This window comes from Mytilus californianus, unplaced genomic scaffold, assembly GCF_021869535.1.
Source record: "Mytilus californianus isolate M0D057914Y unplaced genomic scaffold, xbMytCali1.0.p SCAF_4, whole genome shotgun sequence".
NCBI classification, from domain to species: Eukaryota; Metazoa; Mollusca; class Bivalvia; order Mytilida; family Mytilidae; genus Mytilus; species Mytilus californianus.
Genome location: NW_026262690.1, coordinates 98,699,226 through 98,722,872, shown reverse-complemented (window position 1 = coordinate 98,722,872; position 23,647 = coordinate 98,699,226). Strand labels below are relative to the sequence as shown.

General features: G+C 33.6%; 1 protein-coding gene across 2 annotated transcripts in view; it reads right to left on the bottom strand.

Moving 5' to 3' along the window:
- LOC127698940 (acetyl-coenzyme A synthetase 2-like, mitochondrial) overlaps positions 1-23,647 on the bottom strand; it is a 345,845-nt gene that overhangs the window by 275,009 nt on the left and 47,189 nt on the right. For both annotated transcript variants that reach the window (XM_052202708.1, XM_052202709.1), the window contains exon 4: positions 6,643-6,818. In XM_052202708.1, the coding sequence (XP_052058668.1) occupies positions 6,643-6,818 (176 nt within the window). The remainder of the gene's footprint in view (positions 1-6,642; positions 6,819-23,647) is intronic.

Sequence of the window (23,647 nt, the reverse complement as noted above, 5' to 3'; positions counted from 1 at the left end):
CCATAGGGTCTTATGTTAAAGGAAGTCCCCCCGCAGGCGGCCATCTTGGATGAAGGATCAGCTTCAAAGTAACAACACTTAGTCAGCACCTCATAAGAAACATTCATGCCATGTTTGGTTTCAATCCATTCAGTGGTTCTCTAAAAGAAGACATTTGTATGTATTGTCCATAGGGTCCTTTGTTAAACATTGTCCCCAGCTGATGGCCATCTTGGATGATGGATCGGTTTCAAAGTAACAACACTTAGTCAGCACCTCATAAGGAACATTCATGCCATGTTTGGTTTCAATCCATTCAGTGGTTCTCTAAAAGAAGACATTTGTATGTATTGTCCATAGGGTCCTTTGTTAAACATAGTCCCCAGCTGGTGGCCATCTTGGATGATGGATCGACTTCAAAGTAACAACACTTTGTCAGCACTTCATAAGGAACATTCATGCCATGTTTGGTTTCATTCCATTCAGTGGTTCTCTAAAAGAAGACATTAGTATGTATTTTCCATTGGGTCCTATGTTAAACTAAGTCCCCCGCTGTCCACCATCTTGGATTATGGATCAGCTTCAAAGTAACAACACTTGGTTAGCACCTCATAAGGAACATTCATGCCATGTTTGGTTTCATTCCATTCAGTGGTTCTCTAAAAGAAGACATTTGTATGTATTCCCGTAGGAGCCTATGTTAAACTAAGTCCCCCGCTGGCGGCCATCTTGGATTATGGATCGGCTTCAAAGTAACAACACTTGGTCAGCACCTCATAAGGAACATTCATGCCATGTTTGGTTTCATTTAATTCAGTGGTTCTCTAAAAGAAGACATTTGTATGTATTTCCCATAGGGTCCTATGTTAAACTAAGTCTCCCACTGGAGGCCATCTTGGATGATGGATCGGTTTCAAAGTAATAACACTTGGTCAGCACCTCATAAGGAACATTCATGCCATGTTTGGTTTCATTCCATTCAGTGGTTCTCTAAAAGTCACAATGTCAATTTTGGTGCTTGTACAACCAACAATGTGAACAATCTTTTCACTAATCTGCCGGGCTATACAAGTATTACATAAACTTAACATTATCAATGATCTATGTAAATGAGGTCATTGATGTTCCTGCAGGGGCATAAACACACTTATAATTACCTAGAATGGCTGACATCTTGAAAAAATTGGCCGACATTTTAAATTTCCATTAGCTAACGGAATTTTCTGAATAAGTAGACCAAAGGAGTCACAATGTCAATTTTGGTGCTTGTACAACCAACAATGTGAACAATCTTTTCACTAATCTGCCGGGCTATACAAGTATTACATAAACTTAACATTATCAATGATCTATGTAAATGAGGTCATTGATAGATAAACCCTGCCAGACATACATGTACACTTGTAAATCACCAAAAATAGTTGACCTATTGCATAAAGTATATAAGAAACCAACAAAACCATGAATATGTAACATTGGTTCATTGGTCAGTGAACCATGAAAATAAAGTCAAGGTCAGATGATAACTGCAACACATGTACAGATATGTACACCTTTCAATCATTCCATAAACCAAATAAAGTTGACCTATTGCTAATAGCATCTGAGATTTAAACATTAATAATATAAAAGGAACCAATTGTAATGCACTAGATGCGACAATCAATGTCTCTTCAGTGATGTGTGATGCCAAAATATTTGAAAATCCAAAACCTAATACAAATGCTGAAAAGCTGAAAAGCTGCGCAACTAAAAGAACCTAAAGATAGCCAAAACCGGACGAGTAATCATAGCTTTGCATACTAATGAATCATGAAAATAAGGTGAAGGTCAGATGAACCCTGCCTGACAGATACCTTACAATCATTCCATGCACCAAAAATAGTTGACATATTGCTTATTGTATCTGTGAACCAGACCAAAACATGAAATCTAACATTGACCAATGAACTCTGAAAAGTAAGTCAAGGTTAGATGAACTCTATCAGACGGGGATGTACACCTTATGATAATTTCAAACACCAATTATTTGAGGGGTCCATATGTGGCATGTCGCAACGGCTAAATTCCTGTCCCTCGCTAATAAACCCTCGTTTTCCAGTGACATTCCAAATTTCATGTCCTTCATTTCGGTCAAACCTTATTACAGAACCTATCTGTTGTATGGATTGATTATTTGCTCTTGTCCTGAACATGCATGAAATATTTTCCACTCAATATAAAGCAAACAAAATATCAAGCATACACCAAATCTAGTTCATCTACTGCTTATAGTATCAAAGAAGCAGACCTTATCACCTAATTTTAACCTTGATGACTGATCCATAAAATGAGGTCGAGGTCAGATGAACCTTGTCTGACAGACATGTAGGCTTTGCAAGTGTGATGAATTTGTTAACTTTCCTGTTTCTTGTTTATTTAATAATCCAATTGTAAAGTCCAACTGAAAGAAATGTCATTGACATACCCTTGATTTATTCACCCATTCTTTTACTTTCAATTTCGATTTGTTTACAATTTTTACTAGGTGTTCAGTAATTGTTTAAGGGGGTCAGGAATTGACCTACAAATCCGGAATTCCTGCGATCAGTTGTTACAAAGAATATAACCGTCACAATGAAAGAACCTTAGTGAGCGCGCTCACATACCCCACGTCCCCACATTGTCATTGGAGAAATAAAATAAGTGTAAGAAAAAAAAATTGTATCAGAAAAAAAATTGAATCATAATTTCCTGTCAATATGCACATCTACATAGTATGTCCTTATTATCTACACAGTTTCAGGAAATTCTGTTGTGTGGTTTGAGAGGAGTTGCGATGACAAAAGGTTGCAGTAGTATATTGGGCAAATAAGTTCAAAGGTGGCGTAACTCCTGAAAAAAAATTGAATCGTAATTTCCTGTCGATATGCACATCTACGTAGTATGTCCTTATTATCTGAAAAGGTTTCATGAAATTCTGTTGTGTGGTTTGAGATGAGTTGCGATGACAAAAGGTTGCAGTAGTATATTGGGCAAATAAGTTCAAAGGGGCGTAACTCCTGGAAAAAAAATTGAATCGCAATTTCCTGTCGATATGCACATCTACGTAGTATGTCATTATTATCTGAAAAGGTTTCATGAAATTATGTTGTGTGGTTTGAGAGGAGTTGTAGGTATGTTGCAGTAGTACATTAAAGTAAATAAGTTCAAAGGGGCGTAACTCCTAGAAAAAGAATTGAATCGTAATTTCCTGTCGATATGCACAACAACATAGTATGTCCTTATTATCTAAAAAGGTTTCGTGAAATTCTGTTTTGTGGTTTCAGAGGAGTTGCGATGACAAGAAACAGGACTGACGGACTGACAGACGGACGGACGGACGGACGGACGGACAGACGGACGGACGGACGGACGGACGGACAGACGGACGGACGGGTCAAAAACATTATACCCTCCGCAACTCGTTGCGTGGGGTATAATAATGCTTTGTAATCTTATATATGCTAAGGTGTTGTAAAACGTTTTAGTGATAAAGTCGTTTTTGGACTAGTCTATTGTATGGACGAGTCTACAATTTACATTATATACCAAGATTTTCACAGTTCACATATTGTTCTGAGTATAGAATTCAAGAAGACCAGTTCGATAATATAGACGCACACTAAAGGTGAGATTAGGTATAATTCTGAATAAGAATTATAAGCAGTGTACCTGAATAAGGAACCAAGTGTTTAATTAATTATAGCTGCTGAAGAAACAGTGACTTCAGTGAGAAGCATTGGCTGTATACAATTTGAAGCATTTCTGGACGGTGAAGCATTGGATACAAGCAAAGTAGTGACTCAGACCAAATAGTTTAACAAGCACTGGCCCACATGTAGATATTAAGCAGTTACCACAAGTAAAGCACTGGCCCAGACCAAGCAGATATAAAGCAGTGGCCACAAGTAAAGCACTGGCTCAGTACATAGTTGATAAGAAGTTGCTTTTAGAAAGCACTGGCTAAGCAAAAGTAGATAAAGATGTTAATTAAAGCCTCGCACCAAACAGGGACGTCATTATAATTATCATCCTTGACATTTATCGTCTAATACCCAAAGCCTACTTAACCTGGACGCCCATCATCTAAATAAAGAGTACCCGAATATTCAGTTTATAAAGTAACGCTACCAATTGTTAAGCCTTGACTGTATCCAGAGAAACTACTCTTGTATGAAACCCAGAGTAGAGCAGTTGTGTAGCCCCGGTACGTGACACAAGTATGCTATACACAAATATTATTATCCTATTACTTATAATAAATGAGAAAAAAAAAATACAGTTTTATAAACAATTGCTGAACCATGAAAATGAGATCAAGGACAGTAGGCATATGACAGGTGGAAACTTGGTAAGATAAGAAATCTATTTATAAGATATGAACATTCAGGTCTTCTACCTTCTGAAATATAAAGCTTTATACAAATAGATTACACCGCCACCATTGCCAGATTTCGTTGATGGCGAGAGAAAAAATAGAACTGTGCGGTTCAACTAATACCATCTTCACCTGGATTGTTGTTTGAGAATGCTAGTGGCTTATAAACCGGGATTCAAAAGAAGTTGATAAAATAAATTAGGAATTTCAAGTGTTTTATTTGAGGTCTCAGAAGCATGTACATCCTACATACATGCACATGTGTATATCAGAATCTAACATTATATTAGGTTTTTCATATAAATATAATGAACCAACTTTTACGAGTTGTGATAACAAGGTAGATTCTGGGCAAGGCCAAAATTCAAGTTCAAAAGGGTATTACTCTTGACAAACTCAATGGACTGGAATATCCCAACCACATGCAGATCTGTATGTAAGACATTATACCAGCTTAAATATGATCAGTAGATGTCATTGTAAAAGTGTAATGTTGATCCCCAAAATTTAACACAAGCGAAATTGGTATAACAACACCGTTCAATGGCAATAACTCATGTAAGCAGTAGATCAATATTTTTGGTCATGATGACGTATTTGTTACTCTTGAGCTGCATCCTTGTTACTGGTTACTGTTTCTCTCTAACTTTAATAGTTTAATGCTTTAAGGAGTCAATTAAAAATTCAAGTTTCTTTTACTCTTTTGTAGATCTGATCTTGCTGATCATTTTCCCTCTTCACTGTTTCTCTATATCTACTATGGATCTCAAGACAAAAGCCAAAAACACAAAAATGGGTGAAAATTAGTAAAGGGTTCTCAAAACCCGGTGTTTTACTTGTGATTGCTGCTGTCAGTGTTTAACGTTGATTGTAAAAAAGTTATTCCATTTATCACTAAAAAATACAGAATTTTAAAAAAATTCAACTTTTTCTTTTGATGCTGTTTCTTTATCTTGAAGATTAGCTTCTGTCCAAGTTTCATAACAATACATGAAGGTTTACAAAGTATCATGTAAAAAAAAAATTAATCTGTTTGTAAATGTCAACTGTTAATAAAATGCTCCGCTGGGCGCAGCTTGATACGACTGCAGATTTGATTTTGATTGTTTAATGGTGTTTTAACGCCACTTTTAAGCACCGCTTTTGGGCTATTTCGTGGCGGCCAGTTTTTATTGGTGGAGGAAGCCGGAGTGCCCGGAGAAAACCACCTACCTTCGATAGGAAAACTGACAATCCTAGTCAATTAAGATTGGAGTCGAGTGCACCCGCACGAGCGGGGTACGACCGCAGAGGTCGAACCCTGAACAGTTGGGGCAAGTATGGACACAACATTCAAGCTTGATACAGCTTTGAATTTGGATTTTAGATTAAATATTTAAACTAAAGTTATTGTCCTGAAACCAAATGTGTCTTTGGACGACGACGACGACAACGACGATGACATAACATTATACGAAAGCAAAGTTTTTGCGGTCGTATAAAAACAGACCAAAACACAAAAACTTAACTTTAACCACTGAACCATGAAAATGAGGTCAAGGTCAGATGACAGCTGCCAGTTGGACATGTTCACCTTCCTTCATTCCATACACCAAATATAGTAGACCTATTGCTTTAAGTATCTGAGATATGGACTTGACCAAGAAAATTTAACCTCGTTCACTAATCCATGAAATGAGGTCGAGGTCAAGTTAAAACTGTCTGACAGACATGAGGAAGTTGCAAGGTACGCACATACCAAATATAGTTATCCTATTACTCATAATAAGAAAGAAATTAAGATTACAAAAAATCTTTATTTTTTTTTTCAAGTATTCACTGAACCATGAAAATAAACTCATCATAGATACCAGAATTGAAATTTTGTATTTGCACCAGACGCGAGAGAATGAGGTCAAGGACAATAGACATATGAAAGACGGAAACTTCATAACATAAGGCATCTATATACAAAGTATGAAGCATCCAGGTCTTCTACCTTCTGAAATATTAAGCTTTTAAGTAGTTAGTTAACGCTGCTGCCGCCGAATCATTATCCCTATGTCTCGCTTTCTGCAACTGAAGTCGCAGGCTCGACAATAAATCAATCCAAATGTCAAATCTTGGTTTATCGTCAGAATGCACAATTTCTGCACTTATTTCAGCATAATTTCAGTAACTATGAACTTGACATATTGAGTTCAAAATTGATAAGGATGTTTCTCTTATTATATGTGATTCAATTATACATTTTGAATCTCTTGTTATATATGACCAAATTATACCTTTTCTAGGTCAAAATCCACATCTGTCATGGGTACATCTCTTCTTGTCCTACGATACACAAAAACTCTTTTCACACATCCACTAAGTTTTACTGCTTCATCAACTACTGCTTTTAATGGAATAGTCTTACCTCCCCTGATTGCCTCATCTGCCGTTATAACTGTTTCTGCTTTAGCTGAAACAACAGACAAAAATGCCATATTTATAAAATGATCCATATTCACAAGTGTTATATGAAAAGAGTGCACACGATGAAATGTCTCACCTATTTAACTTATCGTTGAATTCATGTTGAAAGTCTGTAATATGACGGTCTTACTACAAGTATCACATAAACTTAACATTATCAATGTTCTACAAAAATGAGGACATTGTCAGATGAACCATGCCAGACAGACATTTACACCTTACAATCATTCCATACACGAAGTAGATCTTATAGTATCTGAGAATTAGACCAAACCACAATAAAATGCTCCGCAGGGCGCAGCTTGATACGACCGCAGAGGTCGAACCCTGAACAGTTGGGGCAAGTATGGACACAACATTCAAGCTTGATACAGCTCTGAATTTGGATTGTGATTAAATATTTGACACAGCATAGGTTTCTGACACAGAATGAATGTGGTCTAAGAACTTAAAAATTTTAAATTGGACATTCACCTATTATGGTCCAATATCCAAAATCTAAATACATGGTTAGATTCAGCATATCAAAGAACCCCAAGAATTCAATTTTTGATGAAATCAAACAAAGTTTAATTTTGGACCCTTTTGATCTCAATGTGGACAAAAATGATAACAGGGCCCAAAAATCAAAAATCTAAATACATGGTTAGATTCAGCATATCAAAGAACCCCATATATTCAATTTTTGTTGAAATCAAACAAAGTTTAATTTTGGACCCCGATTTGGACCAACTTGAAAACTGGGCCCATAATCAAAAATCTAAATACATGTTTAGATTCAGCATATCAAAGAACCCTAAAATTCAATTTTTGTTAAAATCAAACTAAGTTTAATTTTGGACCCTTTGGACCTTTATGTAGACCAATTTGAAAACGGAACCAAAAATTAAGAATCTAAATACACGGTTAGATTCGGCATATCAAAGAACCCCAATAATTCAATTTTTGATGAAATCAAACAAAGTTAAATTTTGGACCCTTTGGACTTCAATGTGGACCAATTTAAAAACGGGGCCCAAAATCCAAAAACTTAATACACGGTTAGATTCAGCATATTACAGAACCCCATATATTCAATTTTTGTTAAAATCAAACAAAGTTTAATTTTGGACCCCGATTTGGACCAACTTGAAAACTGGGCCCATAATCAAAAATCTAAATACATGGTTAGATTCAGCATATCAAAGAACCCCATATATTCAATTTTTGTTGAAATCAAACAAAGTTTAATTTTGGACCCCGATTTGGACCAACTTGAAAACTGGGCCCATAATCAAAAATCTAAATACATGGTTAGATTCAGCATATCAAAGAACCCCATATATTCAATTTTTGATGAAATCAAACAAAGTTTAATTTTGGACCCTTTTGATCTCAATGTGGACAAAGTTGATAACGGGGCCCAACAATCAAAAATCTAAATACATGGTTAGATTCAGCATATCAAAGAACCCCATATATTCAATTTTTGTTGAAATCAAACAAAGTTTAATTTTGGACCCCGATTTGGACCAACTTGAAAACTGGGCCCATAATCAAAAATCTAAATACATGGTTAGATTCAGCATATCAAAGAACCCCACATATTCAATTTTTGTTGAAATCAAACAAAGTTTAATTTTGGACCCCGATTTGGACCAACTTGAAAACTGGGCCCATAATCAAAAATCTAAATACATGGTTAGATTCAGCATATCAAAGAACCCTATATATTCAATTTTTTTTGAAATCAAACTAAGTTTAATTTTGGACCCTTTGGACCTTTATGTAGACCAATTTGAAAACAGAACCAAAAATTAAGAATCTAAATACACGGTTAGATTCGGCATATCAAAGAACCCCAATAATTCAATTTTTGATGAAATCAAACAAAGTTAAATTTTGGACCCTTTGGACCTCAATGTGGACCAATTTAAAAACGGGGCCCTAAATCAAAAAACTTAATACACGGTTAGATTCAGCATATTAAAGAACCCCAAGAATTCAAGAATAAAACCCCATTGAAATTGATCAAGAAATAAGCAATTTATACGAAGTATCTTCTTTTGCACAATACTGTGCAATTGATTATTTCTTGCTATTGCGCAATACTGTACAATTGACAATTTCTTGCTATTGCGCAATATTGTGCTATTGGATATTTCTTGCTATTGCGCAATACTGTGCAATTGAAGATTTCTTGCTATTGCGCAATACTGTGCAATTGAAGATTTCTTGCTATTGTGCAATACTGTGCAATTGAAAATTTCTTGCTATTGCACAATACTTATTATATAATAATTTACACATCCTGTTTGATGTGTATCTCCTACCATATCATTATTATTTGCTTTTAAATATAAATCAGAAATAACCAAATTAAAATTTTAAATTTTAAAAGAAAAAAAAAAGGAAAAAAAGAAAAAAAAAAGAAAAAAAAAATCCCCCCCCCAAATTTTTTGAACCCCCTTATGATTCATCACCCCCAAACTCAATCTCAGCCTTCCCTTTGTGGTATGGTACCTTGCAGTACAATTTCAGAGAGATCCATACACTTGAACACAAGTTATTGTCTGGAAACTAGAAAAATGCTTATTTTTGGCCCCTTTTTGGCCCCCAATTCCTAAACGTTTCGGGCAATTACCCCCAAACTCAATTCCAGCTTTCCCTTTGTGATATGGAACCTTGTAGTACAATTTCAGAAATATCCAAACACTTACACACAAGTTATTGTCATGAAACTAGAAAAATGCTTAATTCCTAACATTTTGAGGCAATTACCCCCAAAATCAATTACAGCCTTCCCTTTGTGATATGGAACCTTGTGGTACAATGTCAGAGAGATCCATACACTTACACACAAGTTATTGTCTGGAAGTTACAAAAATGCTTATTTTTGGCCCCTTTTTGGCCCCTAATTCCTTAACTGTTGGTACCATAACCCCCAAAATCAATCCCAACCTTCCTTTAGTGGTATTGAACCTTATGGTAAAATTTCATGGAGATCCATTCACTTAAACTAAAGTTAGAGTGCGAAAACCAATGTGTCTTCGGACGACGCCGGACGACGACGCCGGACGACGACGACGACGACGACGCCAACGTCATACCAATATACGACCAAAAAATTTTTAATTTTTGCGGTCGTATAAAAACTAAACATTGTCCAATGATCCATGAAATTGAGGTCAATGTCAAATGAAACCTGCCAGTTGGACATGTACACCTTACAATCATTTCATACACCAAATATAGTTAACATATTATTGCTTATAGTATCTGGTAAACTAAAAAAATTATCATTGACCAATGAACCATGAAAATGAGGTCATGGTAATATGAACCCTGACAGGCAGACATGTACACCTTACAATCGATCAATACAACAAATATATTTGACCTATTGTTTATAATATCTGAGAAAAAGACCAAACCACAATAAATTGTCACAGAGATATGTCTCGCCTGTCGGCATAAAATTTAGAAAAAGACAATCTGGTGGACAGCAACATTTGATTATTAAATTCAGTTGCTGGACCATGATCTAGTATGTAGGGCCTGAAAATATCACTGATCTATCACACACAGTTCTTATCAAACTGACATCAGCAGAAAACTTCAAATTGAAAATTGAAATTTATTGAAAGTGGCTGGACCATGACCTAGCTATAGGGGGCAGGGCCTCAAAATAGTCGCCAAACTGATATGAACTGATAGTAATGTAACTTCATACACAGAATCATAGATATATCACAAGTAGATCCAATCAAACTAACTTAAGCAGAAAACTAACATTGAAAATTGCTTATTAATTCAGTCACTGGACCTTGTCCTAGGGGACAGGACCTCAAAATTGTGGTCAAACTGATATGTACTGATAGTAATGCAACTTCATACAAAATATCAATGATCCATTACAAGTAGATACTATCAAACTTCCTTAAGCAGAAAACTTAACATTAAAAATTGCCAATTAATTCAAAGTCACTGGACCATGACCTATGGGGCAGGGCCTCAAAATAGTGGTCAAACTGATATGTACTGATAGTAATGCAACTTTATATTAAATATCAATGATCTATCACAAGTAGTCCTATCAAACTAACTTGAGCAAAAAACTTCGTTAGCAATTGTTGATGCCGTCGTCACCTAAGCCGTCGCCGTCCCAAGAAAAGCAATCCCTATGTCTCGCTTTCCGCGACTTTTGTCGCAGGTGAGACAAAAACTAAACATTGTCTAATGAACCATGATATGAGGACAAGGTCAGATGAAACCTGCTAGATGGACATTAACACCTTACAATCATTCCATACACAAAATATAGTGCCCTATTTCTTATAGTAACTGAGAGGCGAAAGATACCAAAGGGACATTCAAACTCATAAGTCAAAAATAAACTGACAACGCCATGGCTAAAAAAGAAAAAAAACCAACAGACAATCAACAGTACACAAAACACAACATAGAAAAACTAAAGACTGAGCAACATGAACCCCACCAATAGACCAAACCACAAAAACTAAATATTGTCCTATGAATCATGAAATTGAGGTCAAGGTCAAATGAAACCTGCCAGTCTTTACAATCATTCCATACACCAAATATAGTTGACCTTATACTTATAATATCCAAGATAAGGACTTGACAACGTAACATTAACCTTGATCACTGATCCATGAAATGAGGTCGAGGTCAGGTGAACCCTACCCCACAGATATGTAGACGTTGCAAAGAACCCATACACCAAATATAGTTATCCTATTACTCATAATAAGTATTTCACTTGACAAAAATGTGCTTCGCCGAGCGCAGCTGGATACACCCCAGAGGTCCAACCCTGAACAGTTGGGGCAAAAATGGACACAATATTCAAGCTTGATACAAGTCTGAATTTGGATTGTAATTAAATATTTGACACAATATAGGTTTCTGACACAGAATAAATGTAGTCAAAGAACTTGAAATTGGTTATATGATTTGAATTTATATTCAATTGAAAATTTCTTGCTGTTGTGATGGCTGATTCAGACTATATACAAAGAATTAGCAAAATAAATTGTGATCCCCAATTTTTTTGGGAAAATTGATAATTTCTTAAATCTTGAGGAAAAAAAAATTAACCCCCTCACCCCTCCCCCCCCCCCCCCCCCCCCCCCCCCAATAAAAAAACCATGCTTATTAAATTCTACTAATATAAAAATCAAAAACACAACTTTATTCAGAGGACTTTGCTTGAAATTAGACAGTGCTAAAGACAGCTGAGAAAAAAAAACATTAACCTCAATTTTTTACTGAGAATTACAAAACAATAATTATGATGTAGTCATCAGCCAATTGATTAATTACTCTAGTTTGTATCTTAATTTCATTAATCAAAGGTTGCAGTAAATAAGAAATCATCACCCCAAAAGCTTAATATATGTGACCACTATTTGCTAGATTTACTCATAATCATGGAATTTCTCCAAATAACACCCCTTTTTGATGTCTTAGGTAGGTCAGAAACTAACACCTGCTTTGGAGCACCCCAATTCTTTCCTAACACTTAGAAAATGGTTCCTTGTTACAATAAGGGGCTACACAAGTAATATCATCATACATCTGAAGCTTCAACAAAAATTGAAACTGAATAAAAGAAAAGAGTTCCAATGTCCCCAGTGCACTTTTTTTTGTTCTTTAAAACTTTTTATTAATATCTTAGAGAAATGAAGGCTTCAGAGCAAATGCAATGTGATTTCCATTATAATTAATATTTCAAAGGGGCATAACTCATTAAAAATATTAGATGAGCACTTATCTTCCAAAGTGTCAAAGACATTGCTGATATAAACCTATAATATAAGTTTCATAAAATTCTGGCAATAATTAAACACATGAGAACACTGACAATGCAATTTTCCATATAATCAATATTTCCAAGGGGCCTAACTCTTTTAAAAATAATTGATCGGCACTGATCTTTGAACTCGTCGAAGACATTGATGATATAAACCTATAATATAAATTTCATAAAAATCTGGCAAGAATTGTACACATTAGAGCACTCATAAGGCAATTTTCCATATAATCAATATTTCCAAGGGGGATAACTCTTTTAGAAATAATTGATCGGCACTGATTTTCGAACTTGTCAAAGACATTGCTGATATAAACCTATGATATAAGTTTCATAACAATCTGGCAAGAATTGAACACATGAGAGTGCTAACGATGCAATTTTCCATATAATTAATGTTTCCAATGGGCATAATTCTTTTAAAAATAATTGATCGGCACTGATTTTCGAACTCGTCCAAGACATTGCTAATATAAACCTTTGATATAAGTTTCATAAAAATCTGGCAAGAATTATACAAATGAGAGTGCTAATGATGCAATTTTCCATATAATTTATGTTTCCAAGGGGCATAACTCTTTTAAAAATATATGATCGGCACTGATTTTCGAACTTGTCAAAGACATTGCTGATATAAACCTATGATATAAGTTTTATAAAAATCTGGCAAGAATTGTACACGTGAGAGCGCTAACAAGACTGGACAGACAGACGGACGGACGGCCGGTGTTTCTATGTCCTCCGCAAATGCCAAAGCATTGCGCGGGGGACAATAAGCAGATGAAATGCAGTGATTTGCTTAACACAGTATCCAGCATGCTGATGTTATCAATAAGTTTCAGAGAACATTTTATGTGAGTGGATTGTTTTAAAAGTCAAGTTTGCCAGTGAATTCCTTAAACAACACATTTGTATCTAACCTGGGATTACAGTTGTTTGGTGGTTATTCATCTATTTCATCACAAAAATATTCAAATGCATTTCTTATACTAGTAATAAAAAGTAGAGAATAAAGGTGTAAAATGTAAAAGAATATCTTTGCAAAATTTAATAATACCAATTATCTAAATTGAGTTGAAAACATGCCTAAATTGGTAAATGGCTGATGACGTTCCATGTGCACACAGTTGAGAGTTCAGATTTACTAGCAGTGTATGCCAGTGGATGCGATTCAGAAAATAAGCATCACATTAAAGACATTTAAACTATAGGCTCTAAATAGCCTTTGTATCTCACCTACATCTATGTGTATTCTCAACATTGAGGAATAGAATATATTTCAATTCTTGGATCTCTTTTTGGGTCATCTTGTGTATTGCTCATTTTTCCTGTTTTGATTATTCCATATCTAAAACAGTTTTTTGCAAAATTTGCAAAAATAATGTGAAAAGCATATTTAGAGGGTAATAACTCCTATAAGGAGTCGTATGATAATTTTGGTCATGATGATATATATATATTTGCAAATCTTGTCTTCCTAGTCACTTTTGGTATATACAGTTTCTGTATCTACTAAAGTTTTGGTAAAAAAATGTAAAAAAAAAAGCTAATTATTGTAGTTTAGCGGTAATAACTGATGCAAGGAGTCTGTAAAAAAATCTGCCGATTTGACCTATTTGTAGATCTTGTCTTGCTTATCATATTTGTTTTTTAAAGATTCTATCTATTCACTGTAACTTTCTAAATATTAGGTAGATACTCAAAAATTGATAAAAAAATATCATTTAAGGACGATAACTCCTCCCAAGATACCCCAATGATGATTGTGGCAAAGTTTGGTTCCAACTGGCCCAGTAGTGTCAGCAGAAAAGATTTTTGTAAAAGTTAATTGTCAACGCTGACGACTACAAGACAAAAGACACTAAATGATAAAGATAGCTCCCTTTAACCTTTGGTCAGGCCAGCTAAAAATAGATGATCTTTAGGGATATGATGAAAAAGGGTTTTTAAAAAAAATAATACCATTGTTTCACCAGGACTAAATATGTAATTTCAAAGGACCAATTGGAATTATAAGGCATTATTGCCACCAAATGTATGCCATTGAATGTGCACAAATTTAGGATTCTTTGTAGGTCTCCTGGACATCATTTATGCAAACCTCAAATAGATTGTATTTAAGAGAAAAAGCATATTTGAAAATTGACCATGTAGAAACAAGACCTCCTCTGGTATCGATTTTTATTTTATGTTGAATTGGAACATACGCAGAGGTTTTTAATACAAGTCCTTCCATATATTACTAGGGCCTCGGTGGCCAAGTGGTCTTAGTAGTTGAACTATAAGCTACTGTATGATATAGACTGTCAACACTGAGGTTGTGGGTTCGAATCCCGCATGTGGCAGGTGCGCTTGACTCCAATCTTAATTGACTAGGATTGTCAGTTATTCAACCGAAGGTCAGTGGTTCTCTCCGGTCACTTTGGCTTCTTTCACCAATAACAAAATGCTTTGCAGAGCGCAGTCTGATACAACAGCTGAGGTCGAACCATGAACAGTTGGGGCAAGTTTGGACACAATATTCAAGCTTGATACTGTCTGAATTTAGATTGTGATCAAATTTTTGACATAATATAGGTTTCTGACACAAAATAAATGTGGTCAAAGAACTTAACAATTAGAAATGGAACATTAAACTTACCTAGTATGGTCTGATATCCAAAATCTAACAACATGGTTAGATTCAGCATATAAAAAAACACCAAAAATTTATATTTAGTTGAAATCAAACAAAGTTTCATTTTGGACCCTTCAAAACTTAATATGGACTAATTTGAAAACAGGGCCCAAAATAAAAAAATCTAAATGCACAATAAGATTCAGCATATCATAGAGCCGCAATAACTCAGTTTTTGATGAAATCAAACAAAGTTTAATTTTGGACCCTTTGGACCTCAATGTAGACCAATTTAAAAATGGTGCCCAATATCCAAAATAGTAATACAAGGTTAGAACCCCCAAAAATAACAATTTTAAATTAATCCCATTGAAATTGGTTAAAAGATTTGTATTTATTTTCAATTGAAGATTTCTTGCTATTGCGCAATACTGTGCTATTGCGCAATACTGTGCTATTGTGCAATTGAAGATTTCTTGCTATTGCGCAATACTGTGCAATTGAAGATTTCTTGCTACTGTGCAATACTGTGCAATTGAAGATTTCTTGCTATTGCGTAATACTGTGCTATTGTGCAATACTAATATAATACTTAGTTAATCTGTTATATATAATAATTTACACACCCTGTTTGGTGTGCATCTCCTGCCATATCAGTATATGTTGCTTTTATATATAAATCAGAAACAATCAATGTAAAAATGGAAAATATTTAGGAAAAAAAAACAAAAAATTATGAAAAAAAAAATCCCCCTAAAAAAGTTTTTTTGAAAAAATTTGAAATTTTGAAAAATCTGGAAGAAAAAAAGTGTGAACCCTCTCAAAAAAATTGAAAAAAAATCCCCCCACACTTTTTGAACCCCCCCTTGGAGTAATTACCCCCAAACTCCATCCCAGCCTTCCCTTTGTGGTATGGAACCTTGTAGTACAATTTCAGAGAGATCAATACACTTAAACACATGCTATTGTCTGGAAACTAGAAAAGCTTGTTTTTGACCCCTTTTAGTCCCTAATTCCTGAACGTTTGGGGCAATTACCCCCAAACTCAATCCCAGCCTTTCCTTTGTGATATGGAACCTAGTGGTACAATTTCAGAGAAATCCATACACTCACACACAAGTTATTGCCCGGAAACTACAAAAATGCTTGTTTTGGCCCCTTTTTGGCCCCTAATTCCTAAACTGTTGGTACCATAACCCCCAAAATCAATTCCAACCTTTCTTTTGTGGTATTGAACATACTGGTAAAATTTCATAGAGATCCATTCACTTAAACTAAAGTAATTGTCCAGAAACCAAATGTGTCTTCGGACGACGACGACATGATAGCATTATACGAATGCAAAAAATTGTTTGCGGTTGTATAAAAACCAACCACCACGAAATAGCACAATAGTGCTGAAAATGGCGCTTAACATCAATCAATCCATATATTACTCCTGCCAATGTGCAAGTTTATATTTCCTTTACTAGGTAATTCTTTATAAATTCTCCGCTGGGCGCAGCTTGATACCACCGCAGAGGTCGAACCCTGAACAGTTGGGGCAAGTATGGACACAACATTCAAGCTTGATACAGCACTGAATTTGGATTGTGATTAAATATTTGACACAGCATAGGTTTTTGACACAGAATGAATGTGGTCTAAGGGAGCTACCATTTGATTTTTATGGGGGGGGGCTAGGATGAAATTTGAAAAAAAAAGGCAGGACAGGAGTTTTGAGTAAAAAAATAGGCAGGATGAGATTATTTGCAAAAAAAAGGCAGGATGACAATTTATGTAAAAAAAAAAGTCAGGATAAACTAAAAAAAAAAAGGCAGGACCGAAAAGAGTGAAAAATAAAAAGGCAGGACCGAATAGAGGGAAAAATAAAAAGGCAGAACAAAATTTTTCATCCTAGCCCCCCCATAAAAATCAAATGGTAGCTCCCTAAGAACTTAAATTTTTTTAATTTACCTATTTAAACCATATCATTATTATTTGCTTTTATATATAAATCAGAAATAACCAATTTAAAATGGAAAATTTTAAAGAAAAAAAAAGGAAAAAAAAATCCCTCCCCCAAATTTTTTGAACCAGAGTTGAGCAATTTTAATTTATAAATTGAAACAATTCATATAATGGAAATATATATATTAATCAAGTAGATCTAACCAAAAGTATGTTAATGCGCGTGGAATGCGTAATTTTTCCTTTTGGGATCAATATTCCTCTGTCAGCTGTGCCATTCGTTCTTCAGTAGTCATTATCGTAAGAATCCGGATTTCGGTCATAGCTGGTCCGGTTCCGATCAGTAGTTTAGTACAAATATTTCAATAGCGGACACGCTATTTGGCAAGGAATATGACGTTTTAAATGAAATTATTTAAGAAATATACATAGTCTTTCTATTTTTTAAACGAACATGTCTTTTTTGGTGAATAGCCTATGTTGGTCAGGTCAAGTTTTTTGGTCTTTTGAATACTTGTTTTCTTTTTATTTCTTTTTATTTCTTTGTTAAATGTCGAAATCAAATCAAATGGATTTAGCTCCCTAAGAACTTAAATTTTTTTAATTTACCTATTTAAACCATATCATTATTATTTGCTTTTATATATAAATCAGAAATAACCAATTTAAAATGGAAAATTTTAAAGAAAAAAAAAGGAAAAAAAAATCCCTCCCCCAAATTTTTTGAACCAGAGTTGAGCAATTTTAATTTATAAATTGAAACAATTCATGTAATGGAAATATATACATTAATCAAGTAGATCTAACCAAAAGTATGTTTTTTGGTCTTTTGAATACTTGTTTTCTTTTTATTTCTTTTTATTTCTTTGTTAAATGTCGAAATCAAATCAAATGGATTTAGCTCCCTAAGAACTTAAATTTTTTTAATTTACCTATTTAAACCATATCAATTTGTAAAGAAATTCAAAGACATAAACAATTTATTTTCTTCAGAAAAGAGGTTAAAGCATTGATTTTAAAGTAGGTTGCATGTTATTTCATAAAAATCATTTGATTTGATTTCGACATTTAACAAAGAAATAAAAATTTGGGGGAGGGATTTTTTTTTCCTTTTTTTTTCTTTAAACCATATCATTATTATTAAATCAAATGGATAACAAATTTACTTCAGGCAAATTTCATCACGTTCTAATGAAGTAACAAACTTATTTTGCCGAAAATTAGAATGATTTGATGTATGCTCTCTAACAAGTACCAGAAGTGATAAAAAATTGTTTTTATGAAATAACATGCAACCAACTTTAAAATCAATGCTTTAACCTCTTTTCTGAAGAAAATAAATTGTTTATGTCTTTGAATTTCTTTACTTTTTACTGAAAAATTGCTGTTTCATCGACTTGGTAAAAATTGAATATTGCTGATGACGAAAGCAACTGAAAGCGGGTTACACTAATGTCCTGACAAAGTCCTGACGGATATGAAAATGCTAATTACGTTTTCATTATTTGAAGGATTTACTTTAAATTTGGAACCAAGCAAGATGACAACGTTTATTTAATAAATAAAAGAAAAAAAATTTAAAAAAATATTTTTAAGAGTTAGAAAACTTGACCTGACCAACTTCGACTTTGAAATCACTAATGTCCTGACCGATATGAAACGGCTAAATACTTTTTTTATTATTAACAGGATATACTTCAAATTCGATATCAAGGAAGATTAAAACGTTTAATACAAATATATAAGAAAAAAATGAAAAAAAAATAAAATTTAGAGTTAGAAAACTTGACCTGACCAACTACGACTTTGCCGCGACTAATGTTCGGACCGATATAAAACTGCTAATTTCTTTTTTATCTTTGGAAGGATTAACTTCAAATTTAGTAGCAAGGAAGATTTCGACATTTAACAAAGAAATAAAAAGAAATAAAAAGAAAACAAGTATTCAAAAGACCAAAAAACTTGACCTGACCAACATAGGCTATTCACCAAAAAAGACATGTTCGTTTAAAAAATAGAAAGACTATGTATATTTCTTAAATAAATGTCTTTAAGTTTGATAAATATCAATATTTTATTAAATATTTCAATGACAAAATGAAAAAAATGTGAACAAATATTGCAAGGGTAAAAAAATATTGACCTGACATTGTCGAACTTGTCCTGATCAATTTTCTAACTGAAAGAAAATGTTAACCTCTTACCTTAAATTATTGAAATTAAAAATATCCGATCACAATGATATTACAACATTGAACGCAGAAAGATACTGTTGAAATGAAACGAAAGAGAAATATTAGAACCAGTTGCTGAATGTAAGTATTGTTTATGCAGGTTAACTTTCTGTTATTGCTCTTAATTGTTAATCTGATTAGGGGCTTGTTATGATTAGATTAATCACCTACTTGTTAATCCAACTAATTAATTATGAACGTGAACTGTTACCAGCTATCATTAAGACTGAGGTCCATATCATGTATATATCCTTTTAAATTTACTGATGGTGACAAAACAAGCTTCTATTACTTTATTATGATTTTTATATACATTGATCATGAAGTACATATAACATTCCACTGAGAAAACCTGCCTTTTAATGTATCTTTTATGCATATTAAAAAGCAAATTCAAATGAAACATATTTTTAATTATAAATAAAACTGAGATACATACATACATGTAAGTGAATCTACTTGTATGGTAGATTAATTTATAACAAAAAGGTCCATGTAAATATGCCTTGCATGACACTTTTATTGTTTATTTATATGTGCTGTACATATGTTGGAAAAAGAACATTTTTGTTTTATCCTTTTAAATTTTAAAGTTAAGGCAAAACTCCATATATATTAGGAGGTGCTCCTAATTAAAGGAGGCTGATACTAAGAAGAAGAAGACTGATAATTTATGATAAACAATATATTGGTATTTATGGGCTTCTACAAGCTTTGGTGATTGCTTTTTAAAAGTGAACATTAGTTACTTACAGTTATAAATATAATACATATTTCGAGTCAGTAACTAGTACTCATATTTCCCCTATCCTTTCATTTAACAAAATTTATTTGCTTTGGATGTTGTGTTTTATGGATAGGATAAATATAAATTCAATGACAATATAAGGTAAGAACTAAAAACGTTTTTGTTTGTGTATTAAGTTTAATAAATTGAAGGTGGTTAGGTCAAGTTTTTATTTTATTTCCAATAACTTTATAACAAGTATAAAAAAAAAACGTTATAATTTGACTTGGTTTCAAATAAGAACTCAATCATACCAACAATGTTACAAGTATTAGCACTTTTATATCGGTCAGGACATTAGTCACGACAAAGTAGATGTTGGTCAGGTCGTTTTTTTTTACCCTTAAAGTATTTTTTTCCCAATTCTTTTCAAATAAGTATTAAATCAATGTTACTTTCTTGTCTGGTGTGAAATTTGAAGTCAATCCTTCCAAAGATAAAAAAGAAATTAGCAGTTTTATATCGGTCCGGACATTTGTCGCGGCAAAGTCTAGTTGGTCAGGTCAAGTTTTCTAACTCTAAAAATTTGTTTTTTAAATTTTTTGTTATATTTTTGTATTAAATGTTTTAATCTTCCTTGATATCGAATTTGAAGTATATCCTGTTAATAACAAAAAAGTATTTAACCGTTTCATATCAGTCAGGACATTAGTGATTTCAAAGTCGAAGTTGGTCAGGTCAAGTTTTCTAACTCTTAAAAATATTTTTTTTAATTTTTTTTTCTTTTATTTATTAAATAAATGTTGTCATCTTGCTTGGTTCCAAATTTAAAGTAAATCCTTCAAATAATGAAAACGTAATTAGCATTTTCATATCCGTCAGGACTTTGTCAGGACATTGTCAGGACATTGTCAGGACATTAGTGTAACCCACTGAAAGCAAGTATTGTAAACAACAGGGCGACTAGATTTCGATTTTGACAGTTGGGCAAAGCGAAGTGACGGCAGGGAAAGCGACTTTGTCGCCCCAATCGCATGGTAGCGTGAGCCCTGAACCCCCTTATGATTCATCACCCCCAAACTCAATCTCAGCCTTCCCTTTGTGGTATGGTACCTTGCAGTACAATTTCAGAGAGATCCATACACTTGAACACAAGTTATTGTCTGGAAACTAGAAAAGTGCTTGTTTTTAGGCCCCTTTTTGGCCCCAAATTCCTAAACATTTAGGGCAATTACCCCAAACTCAAACCCAGCTTTCCCTTTGTGATATGGAACCTTGTAGTACAATTTCATAAAGATCCATACACTTACACACAAGTTACTGTCATGAAACTAGAAAAATGCTTGTTTTTTGCCCCTTTTTTGGCCCCTAATTCCTAAAATTTTGAGGCAATTACCCCCAAAATCAATCCCAGCATTCCCTTTATGATATGGAACCTTGTGGTACAATGTCAGAGAGATCCATACACTAACACACAAGTTATGTCTGGAAGTTACAAAAATGCTTATTTTTGGCCCCTTTTTGGCTCCTAAATCCTTAACTGTTGGTACCATAACCCCCAAAATCAATCCCAACCTTCTTTTTGTGGTATTGCACCTCATGGTAAAATTTCATAGAGATCCATTTACTTAAACTAAAGTTAGAGTGCGAAAACCAATGTGTCTTCGGACGACGACGCAATACATGTACCAATATATATGACCGCAAATTTTTTTTGCGGTCGTATAAAAACATGGTAAAAAAGTGATTAACTACATGTTTCAAAAAGAAATTAACATGTGGCATCATTGCTGGAATGCATTCCACTTAACAGGAAATATTGAACTTTGTAAAAGGTTTCCCAGACTTAATTTCAATAAACTTTTAACAGATTTCGTCTTGTAGTTCTTAAACTTAAACCAGAAGTGACACACATTGTAGTGCTAACAAGAAGTATGCATTTGACAGGTCCAAAATGTGCTCCGGCAACATCTCATTACTGTCAAGCTACTGACTTAACAACATCATTATGTTCAGTAGTACTGGAGAAATGTGTGTCAAAATTTTTTAATTCATTCAACGTATTGAAAAAAATTTTAAAGTATCTGAAACAGGATGTAGGTGTCTAACATATCCCTTAAAGCCATAAGAAAATTGATGTATTTAACCAAGAATTCCATCTGGCTGCAACGCTTATTTGCAATCTGAACAAAATGAACAAAATCTCTGCCAAAGTATGCTTTAGAGAAGGTAGCCACCTGCAAAATAATTTCTAATTTTTGTTTTTTTCAATATTTTTTAAACAGTAACAGCCAGGTTGGAGGCAGATTGGGTCAATAATCATAATTCTTTAAAGAAACAGGATTTATGATTTTTACAAAAAAATCAGGTTGAACATTATTTTCAACCATTTGTTACATTTCGTCTGTAGAATACGAATGAACGATATTTTGGTACCCGACTTAACAATCTTTTCATGATAATTCATCTTTTTTTTGGGAAGTAGAATTTTATCGGCACACCAAGAAATTGTTCAAAAACCTCCCCATATTGATATAACATCAATACACAGCCGTTATAAAGTTCTATTGAATTAAAAACCTGTCTTCTAAAGCAAAAAATGGAAGTGTTGTAGACTGACAACTTTAACAATTCAACTCGAAAAAGAATCAAATACAAATCTTAGTGAGATATTCTAGGACCATGATATATATTGGGATAAAACATGACTGGTGGATGGGTTTGAAGGCCTCAATGAACTTGGATACATATGTCAAAGTTGTAAAAACCATACTTGAGGGAGGATTGATTTATTCATTTAACAATGGGTTTTAGCCAATAACATTTGAAATTTCATCTAGGCTATATCTACTATTAAAGATTAAGAAATTTCTAAATCTTGACTGCAGAAAATTATTCTATAATGGTTATATCTTACCACTAATTGAATATTGTTGTATAGTGTGGAGTAGTTGTAGCATTGAGGGTTTAAATAGGATATTAAAATTACAAAAGAGAGCTGCTAGATTAATACTAGAAACAGACCCTTTCGCTCCTTCCGAGCCCTTATTCAAACATTTAAACTGGATGACAGTTGAACAGAGAATAAAATATCACAAGTTTGTGATGACATTTAAGTGCTTAAAAAATGACGCACCATCATATCTTACTAACAAGTTTCATTATGTTTCAGACAGAAATCCATACCCCTTGAGAAATGCTATTCAAGGAAACCTCATACTCCCTAAACCAAAAACAGAATTGTTCAAAAAATCTTTTATGTATTATGGACCATTCTTGTGGAATAATTTGCCAATACCGTTAAGAAATATTACAAATGTTAATTCTTTCAAATACAAAATAACAGATCATTTATTGAAATCAACCTAGCTGTACAAAAAATATTGAAAACTGATTATGTCATCACGTTTATTTTTTCATAACATTTTATCAAGTTGTATTGAACATTATTATCATATTGTCTTTTTATACT